General features: G+C 40.8%; 1 protein-coding gene across 1 annotated transcript; it reads right to left on the bottom strand.

The window, feature by feature from the left end:
• LOC109839329 (cyclin-B1-1-like) lies at positions 4,596 to 5,232 on the bottom strand. Its single transcript, XM_020407756.1, has 3 exons — positions 5,116 to 5,232; positions 4,842 to 5,020; positions 4,596 to 4,761 (listed from the first exon to the last, which is right to left on the bottom strand). Exons 1-3 carry the CDS (start codon positions 5,215 to 5,217, stop codon positions 4,596 to 4,598), a joined length of 447 nt encoding a protein of 148 aa, XP_020263345.1. The 5' UTR covers positions 5,218 to 5,232.

Here is a 9,050-nt window from a genome sequence, read left to right as displayed (position 1 = left end):
GGGGATGAACTTGAGGGGTTTGAGGATTGTACGGGGGTGGATGTCGGGGTAGCCTAACTCTGGGTCCGCTTAGGTGAAGACTATCGGAAAAGTTATTCTCATTATTAAGGTGAAGGGTAAGTCCTTCAATGGTTTGTTGAAGGTTCTGAAGAGACGCCTCCAACGTGCTAAATCTTCCATCCATAGAATCCATCCTCGCGGAAAGATCCTGTAGAGAAAGCCCATTCTCGCAGTCACCTGCCATTGTCGAGGATGTTGAAACTGAAGCTCTGATACCACTTGACGCAGATGTAGAAATGGGAAGGCCGATCGAATATCGTTCTGATGCCGACGAGCCCTGACAATAGCAGGTATTTTACGAGCTTGAATCCACAAGCTCTAAGTTTCTCAACTTTGAGAATGAAAACAAGGAGAAAAATTCTCTTAATTGAATAATTGAAAAGTTAAATTACAATTCACAAAAGAAACTAATATTTATAGCCAACTAATCCTATCCTAACCCTAATAAAAAAGAAAGTCTGAATTTAAAGAGAAATAACCAAAAATATGAAACTTTCCTAATCTGTTTTCGAGTCGACACGAGGCGTGTCGAGTAGTGACGCCTTTCGTGTCGACTGGCATGTGTCGACTAACATGTGCCGACTGACATGTGTCGACTAGCATGTGTCGACTAACATCGCCCTTCGTGTCGACTGGGGTGTGTCGTCTCGTCCTGTCGACTGGCGTCTCGGCTGGGTTGCTTCGCCTGGGGCCTCGGTCATGTAGATCTTCTATATCACAGACATTATATGTCGTATATTATTAAGAGTTACATGTATATCAGCTTTAATGTAATGGCATTGATATATAGACAAAATTAGCATTGATATATAGATGTTTGGTGGAAAATTTGCAATAAGAAAATGAAAGAATTTTATTTGATTTTTATTCTCTCAATCTCGATTACAATTTGGATTTCCTAATTACAAAAGAGAAGACAATTGATCCGAATTCTCCCATTTGTTTAAGTCTGGGTTCTTCACGGTGGCTATGAGATGCCTCCCTCGAATGCTCGCGTCGAGTTTGCTTCTCGTTGACGATCCGAACGTCTCGCTTCACTGGAACGATATCTTCTTCTCACGATTTGACGCTGTGGAGAACTTACAAAGCAAGTTTTATAACTCTGAATAAGTTAGGAAGAACTTGCAGAGTAAGTTTGAAACTCTTAACGAGTTAGGGAACACTGAGCGAGTTATAACTCTATGGAAGAGTTGATTGATTTAACCAAAAATCGGTTTGTAAGCCAAGTTTGATGAAAGCTCCAAGAACAGCTCTTAGGATCTAAAGATTGCCCAGATCCTTCTTCTGCCAAGAAGTCTTGTGTCGATTTCCAAGAATTCCAGATCGAAGATTCCCAAAAAGAAGCCCAAGATCACTTCTTTTCTGCCAAGCCGATGGACCCAAACTCAGTTGAGTTTACTCCTATTTATAGGGGATTAAGGGTATAACCGCCCTCTTAATTCTCTCCATAACGGGGTTGAATGGGGGTTTAACCGTCCCCTTAATCTGCTCCTAAGTGGGGCAGAAATCCCTCTAAATTTAGGGGGAAAACGGTTCCTAAAACCGTTCAGCTCGTGTTTGAACGAGTCAAACAACGAAAATGGCGTTCTAGGCCCGAAATCTACGTTTTAGACTTGAAACACAGAGTTGAGCCTGTTTTAGACTAAAAACGCAGTGTGCGCATAGCGTTGTAAATCTAAAATGCAGAGTTGCGACACAGAGATGAACTCTGCGTTTTGAGTCCACGAACTCTGCGTTTTTAATTGGAGCGCTGGGCATGACCTCTGCGTTTTGACTCTGAAACGTGGGCATGACCTCTGTGTTTTGATGTTGTAACATATGGATGACCTCTGCATTTTGATGGTGTAACACAAGGATGACCTCTGTGTTTTGATGGTGTAACGCATGGATGACCTCTGTGTTTTGATGTGAAGAGACCATCAATTTGTGGTCTCTTTTGCTAGAGCGTTGCAAATACCATCATCTTGTAATCTTCATCTTGGCTCCTTCAAAATATGAGAGTTGTCAGATTGTAATTCCTGATGTTGATTGTGAAGGCTGTTGATTAGAGCTTTAATTAGTTGTTACGAAGGTCGTCAGATTATAACTTTCATCGATCTACGTAAAAGTCTACAAATTATAGCCTTCTAAAAGTCATCAGATTGTAACTTTCATCATCGGTGTTTGATGGGGGATCAGCTATCTGCAGTGATTTTTAGACAACCTACAATAGACAAAATAGAATCAAGGGAAATATGTGTCGGGGCCCCAAAAACAGAAACTTCATGTGCTGCAGCCCCTCCTAGTTTCTCTCATGTGGTTCAGTCCATTGAAGTATGACATTTTGTGCTGTAGCCCCTTTTTAGCAATTATTACATGTTAGCTAAGCTAAAATCTCTAAAATATCCTTATTCCCTCTCCTCAATCTCTCAGACCCAACACTCATATCATCTCTCTCTCTCTCTCTCTCTCTCTCTCTCTCTCTCTCTCTCTCTCTCCTCTCTCTCATCTCTCTTTAAAATATCCTTATCGCCTCCCATCCTCTCCTCCGCCCGACCTCATCACCGTAGCTCGTCGCTACTCCCCGCCTCGCCCTCGACTACGCTAGAGTTTGCTGCTGTTGCTCTCCGCCTCTCCCTCGAGTTCACCGTCGCCTCCTCTCCGCCCGACCTTCGAGTTCAGCCTTCCCCCCTCCTTGAGTTTAGCCTTAAGTTCAACCTCCAAGACTCTACTTTGAATTTAGCCACCGCGATCTCATCGATTTCCTTCTCTTAAATCCTTCACCTAGATCTGAGCGCTCTCCAAAGGAACTCGTCATCGCAACGGGGATCTAAATCTTTAATCTTTTAGAGGTCAGTCTTGTGAGAAATGGTGAATCTTTTCTTTTCTTGAGAAAAGATTTCTTTTTTAATTGAATCCACGCTCATTTTTGTTAATTCTGGTTCTTGTACGTGTTGGCTATTAACGTATAAAAAAACATGAGAATTTCTGGAGCGATCGAGGATGTGAAAGTGAGCGAGAAGGCGTTAAAACTAGAACTAAAATGCCGCGGGTTAGAACTAACACGCCACGGGTTAGAACTAACACACTCAGCGTTTTGGAGCGATCGAGGATGTGGAAGTGAGCGAGAAGGTGTTAAAACTAGAACTAACACGCTGTGGGTTAGAACTAACACGCCGCGTGTTAGGACTAACACACTCAGCATTTTGGAGTGATCGAGGATGTGGAAGTGAACGAGGAGGCACTCTTGGTTCTTTCGAACCTCGTTGGATCACTGGAGGGGCGAGCACCTCTGCGTAGACACAGGGAGGCTATCCCGATTTTGGTTGATGCGCTCAACTAGCTTGATTCACCTGGATGCCAGGTGATTATATATACTTGAGTGAAAAAAAATGCTAGATATAGCTGATTCATCCTCTACAAGATTATATATTGGTGATTATGGAGGAGGATGGGATTCAGAGCGCCATCGCTCACTGCAAGCGCTCCTTCAGTTCGGGTAACCTTACCGGATTCAGATCAGAATACTCTGTCGCTGTAATTAATTAGAAATTAATTATTTCTTTATGATATTAATGAACACGTTTTGTTTTACTATGTAGAAGTAGAAAAGCTGTTCTTTTTCTTTATCATGAGACCTGTAATTAAATCCATCATTTCGCAATATTCTTAATCTCGATCGATGTAGGGGCCAATCATGAGACCTATAATTAAATCCATCCATCTTTGATTAGTCTCCGAGGCGGTGAGTTAGGACTAACACAAGAGCACAAGGGCTATGAATTAGAACCAGAACTAACACGCAGTGTGTTAGAACTAACACGTCGTGGGTTAGAACTAACACGCGACGAGTTAGGACTAACACAAGAAATACTGTTACTTATATAAAAAAGAACAAGCATAAATTTTGAAATTCACTAGAATTTTAGTGGTATCACTTCCAATCTCGTCGACATTTCTACATGTTTACAACGTCATTAACTTGCTTAGTTTGATTCACAGTTTATCAAAGAAGTTCTATTCTTTTAAAATGCTTGCTGACGGTTGCGCAACAAAAGCTCAAATGGACAATACTCTTCCAATATGTAAGCATTAATTTAAGTTGTGAGCAGGAGCAAACACTGCTCAATGTCATCCAACTGCTAAGATTCACTGGACTTTGATTATTGCTCACTCTTGTTACTTTTCACGGCGGGTTAGTTCTAACTCACCGCGTATTAGTTCTAACTCACCGCGTATTAGTTCTAGTTCTAATTCATGGCTTTTGGACTCTTGTGTTAGTTCTAACTCACCGCGTGTTAGTTCTAACCCACGGCGTGTTAGTTCTAACTCACTGCGTGTTAGTTCTAACCCACAGTGTGTTAGTTCAACCAATATTCTCTCTCTATCTAAAGCAAATACTTAATAGGTATCAAAAACTACAACTGTTTGATTCAATTACAGAGGTTCTTTTACTCCTTAGACAAGGGTATGAGCACAAAAACAAACAAACACAATAATCTCCCTTATCATCAATAGATGATTTTCCCCTCCTCCATAAAAAAACAGTTAACCATTCAAAATGAAGCTGAAGAAGCCTTCAACTCCTCTAACATCTTCTTTAGTGCTGGTTGATTCAATGCCACATTTCCAAATTCAATGCTCGAGTATTTCTTGTACACTGCTCTCAATTTACTCTCAGGTGCAGCTGAGTGAGACTTAAGCAAAATTTGAGAGTAATCCCTGCACAATGCAACAAAATCGTATTAAGAAAAATTTGCAGGACATAATTTGAACTTATACAAGTTATTAAGAAAATTTACAGCAATTGGGGCTCAAAGAAGCCAGTATAGTGCTTGAGGGATTCGGTCCAAAGAGGACCCTTCTTTAATGTGCATCGAGTTGCGGAGATTGCTGAAGCTGCAACCATTGAAGGAGAATATATGATCATAGAGTACTGTATCAGACCCAACTCAACAAAGAAGTAGACCATATGCTCCATCTATAGCAATAAATTGAAAAGCAAACGAGTAATTTTAGCACTTCAAACTAAATTGAAGATTGAAGATGAAGAATATGATAGGCGTTAATTTTTACCTCTTTATCGCACGTTGCATCTTTTATGAAGCGAACAAGGAACACATACGGAGTAGGAACAGTGAGACTCCATTCAAGCTTGTTGAGAATTGATTTCTCCATGACCAGGATCTGTTCTTAGCTGTAAGCTCGGTCTGATATGCATATGAAATCCTCTACCTACATGCCAATAAAATGCACAGTTTATTTATCAGCTAGGTGAAAATGTAACAACAATTTGCAAGGAAAAAGCACAACAAATTGACATTGCATGGTAGAAAAAAAATCAGGTATAGAGTATAAGTGATTAATAATGCCATAGAATCAGAGAACCAGAGGAACAATTTATTAACAGTTATAAAGTACAAGCTATAAAGTAATATAAGTGCAACAAATTTACATATGCATAAAATTATCAGGTATAATTAATGGGGAAAAGTTAGAGATAACTACAATAATCTAAGATTCATATTACAATAGAATCAACCAACCAGAAGAAATACACAGTACAATTTACTGGTAGTCGTGGACTTATTTATGATGTAAAATAGTGATAGCAGTAACTTGTTAGTTCTAACATTGCTCCAAAACGCTGAGCGTGTTAGTCCTAACCCGCGGCATGTTAGTTCTAGTTTTAACGCCTTCTCGCTCACTTCCACATCCTCGATCACTCCAAAATGCTGAGTGTGTTAGTTCTAACCCGCGGCGTGTTAGTTCTAACACGCGGCGTGTTAGTTCTAGTTTTAACGCCTTCTCGCTCACTTTCACATCCTTGATCGCTCTAGAAATTCTTATGTTTTTTATACATTAATAGCCAACGCGTACAAGAACCAGAATTTAACGAAAATGAGCATGGATTCAATTAAAAAAGAAATCTTTTCTCAAGGAAAGAAAAGATTCTCCATTTCTCATAGGACTGACCTCTAAAAGATTGAAGATTTAGATCCCCGTTGTGATGGCGAGTTCCTTTGGAGAGCGCTCAGATCTAGGTGAAGGATTTAAGAGAAGGGAATTGATGAGATCGAGGTGGCCGAATTCAAAGTGGAGTTTTGGAGGCTGAACTCAAGGAGGGGGGAAGGCTGAACTCGAAGGTCGAGCGGAGAGGAGGTGACGGTGAACTCGAGGGTGAAACGGAGAGCGGCAGCGGCGAACTCCGGCGTAGTCGAGGGCGAGGCGAGCGGCGACGGCAAAACAATTAGTTTCCTCATCAACAACGAAAATAATAAAAAAACAAAAATAATAAAATAGCAATCCCCTTCAATCAAGAGAGAGAGAGAGGAGAGAGAGAGAGAGAGAGAGAGAGAGAGAGAGAGAGAGAGGTGATATGAGTGCTGGGTCTGAGGGATTGAGAAGAGGGAATAATGATATTTTAGGGATTTTAGCTTAGCTGACATGTAATAATTGCTAAAAAGGGGCTGCAGCACAAAATGTCACACTTCAAGGGGCTGAACCATATAGGAGAAACTAGGAGGGGTTGCAGCACAAAATGTCACACTTCAAGGGTTGAACCACATGAGAAAAACTAGGAGAGGCTACAACACATGAAGTTTCTGTTTTTGGGGCCCGGACACATTTTTTCCTTAGAATCAATACTGTTTTGACAAACCAGCGTTCGAGTAGAGAAAGCTTTGATCGTATTTATAAAACACAAAACAGAAATGTAATCATGGCGTCAATGGTAGAATTTTTTTTAATATATAATTTACATGCTTCTAGTCTAATATTCAACCCATAATAAGTACATATATATAAGTTTGAGGAGAATCTTGAACAGATAAAACTGTAAAACCTAGAAAGAAACAAAAAATGACAGCTAGATTAATCCAATGACAATTTGAACCATATTTCACTAGATTTTGGCTTTAAAAAGCTCACCTTTACCACGTCAAACCTGGCTCTTTCATCAAATGAATGAGGAGGGTATGATCAGTAATCTTCCTGGAAGCGTATTTTCAAAGGTGAGATGTCTCTTATCATGTTGGTGCTTCTCAAGTTAAATTTGGATCATCTTCCCTATAAAAAAAATAGTGGAGAAGTCGTCACTTTTAATTCTAACCGTTGATTGTCTAGTGGGCGGTTGTGATATAATCTAAATTTAATATTCACCATACCCCTGTGTATTGCACTCATTCCTAATTTACACTCAAAGAAAAATCATAATTACCTACTAGATAATCGACGGTTGTGATTATGCAGTGGTCTCTCCGCTACTTTTTTGCTAGTGGAGAGGATCCGAATCCAACCCTCAAGTCTCCCAAAAAGCAAGAACACATATCGTATCCACTGTTTTTTGGCAGCGGAGAGAATTCAAATCCTGTAAATCTACTGCTTATAATCATGAAAATCCAGGACAAATTTTCAAAACCGACCACTTTGGGATTTTAATTGCAAAAAACGACCCATTTCAATCTTATTTATAAAAACCGACCCAGTTGGTTGAAACTGGGTCGGTTTTTAAAAAAAAAATTCTCAAACTTCACGGGAGTTCAACTCCCGTGAAGTTTTGTTATGAGAAAAACTTCACGGGAGTTCAACTCCCGTGAAGTTTCCCAAAAAAAATTACAAAAACCGACCTGTTTTCAGCCCCTGGCTGAAAACAGGTCGGTTTTTGTAAATATTTTCAAAACCGGTCGTTTTTTGCAATTAAAAACCCAAAAGGGTCGGTTTTGAAAATTTGTCCTGAAAATCCATGAGTGACTTTCTTCTTATGAACTAATACTACCCTTACTTTCCATATCAAATTTATAGATTTGTTGCACTTGAACTTAGTTTAAGAAACAAATGTTAATCACGTACATACATTAGATCATAGCATATGCTTGGAGGTTGTTAGCTAGTGCAAGCTAAGGGATTACTTTTGACTCTCTAGTTAGACAACTATGAGGTTTAGTTACTATTCAATTTGTGATTTATTAAATTTTCAGATGATATATGGGTCAGAATGTTTCGACATGGACTTCCTTAATTAAATCCAAACATATCCATGGACCTCCTCAATTAAATCCAAGCAAATCTAACTTATGCAAAATTTTCAACCTCAACAAAAGTAATGGAACAAGTCCGTCGGATTTGGGGTGGGCGACGGAGGGTGGGCGATAGAGGAGAACTTGAGGTGAATGTTGTACTCCTTGCAAAAGCTGCGGAAGCCTCTGCTGTCGAACTGGGTGTCGTTGTCAGTCACAAAGGACCAGGGCATACCAAAACGGCAGACAATAGACTTCCACACAAAACTTGTGACATTACTCTCACCAATTTTAGCCAGTGGTTCGGCTTCAATCCATTTGGTGAAGTAGTCAATCACCACAATGATGAACTTCCTCTGTCCCGAGGCTAGGGGGAGAGGACCCAACAGATCTAGCCCCCATTAGGCAAATGATACGTGACTTAGAATGGAAGTTAGCTCGGTGGCCGATGCTCGCGGGATGGACGAGTAAAACCGGCATTTTCGGCTAATATGGTGAGCCAGTAGTACCCTTGCCGGATGACTTTCTGCGCGAGGGTTCGGGCCCCAGGATAGTTTTCGCATGTGCCCTCATGAATCTCCCTGAGCACATAATTGGCCTCTGGCGGCTGAAGGCACAGTAGATAGGGTCCTATACCGCCGTTGAAGTGTGACATCTGATAGACCTGTCCATCGATCATGAGATAACGGTGAGAGTTCCTCTTGAGACGTCTGGCTCCAGTAGGATCTTCAGGCAAGGTGCCCTATGTTAGATAGAGAACAATAGGATCTAACCAATAGAGTACGATAGGCGTCTCGGTCTCCATGATAGTCTCTGGTGACTTGGAGGTGTTGGGTTACTCGAGGGTGTCGCTGTAGACAGGCTCCGAGCTAATCCTTGAGCTTGTCGACCCGATCTTGGAAAGGGCATCCGCCCAGGCGTTGAGCGCACGAGGGACTTCAGCTATCTTGAAATCCAAGAAACTGGTTAGGAGCTCCTTAACAACTTTGAGAT

The sequence above is a fragment of the Asparagus officinalis genome, chromosome 4 (assembly GCF_001876935.1).
Source record: "Asparagus officinalis chromosome 4, Aspof.V1, whole genome shotgun sequence".
In the NCBI taxonomy this organism is placed as follows: Eukaryota; Viridiplantae; Streptophyta; class Magnoliopsida; order Asparagales; family Asparagaceae; genus Asparagus; species Asparagus officinalis.
The sequence above is the reverse complement of the archived record's forward strand: the minus strand, read 5'-3'. Positions and strand labels throughout refer to the sequence as shown.

Bases quoted from the DNA above. Each gene is read 5' to 3' on its own strand.
- LOC109839329 (XM_020407756.1), bottom strand. From the start codon at position 5,217: ATGGAGAAATCAATTCTCAACAAGCTTGAATGGAGTCTCACTGTTCCT. The intron at 5,021-5,115 runs GTAAAAATTAAC...TTATTGCTATAG, and splicing joins ATGCAACGTGCGATAAAGAG to ATGGAGCATATGGTCTACTT. The intron at 4,762-4,841 runs GTAAATTTTCTT...TGCATTGTGCAG, and splicing joins TTCTTTGAGCCCCAATTGCT to GGATTACTCTCAAATTTTGC.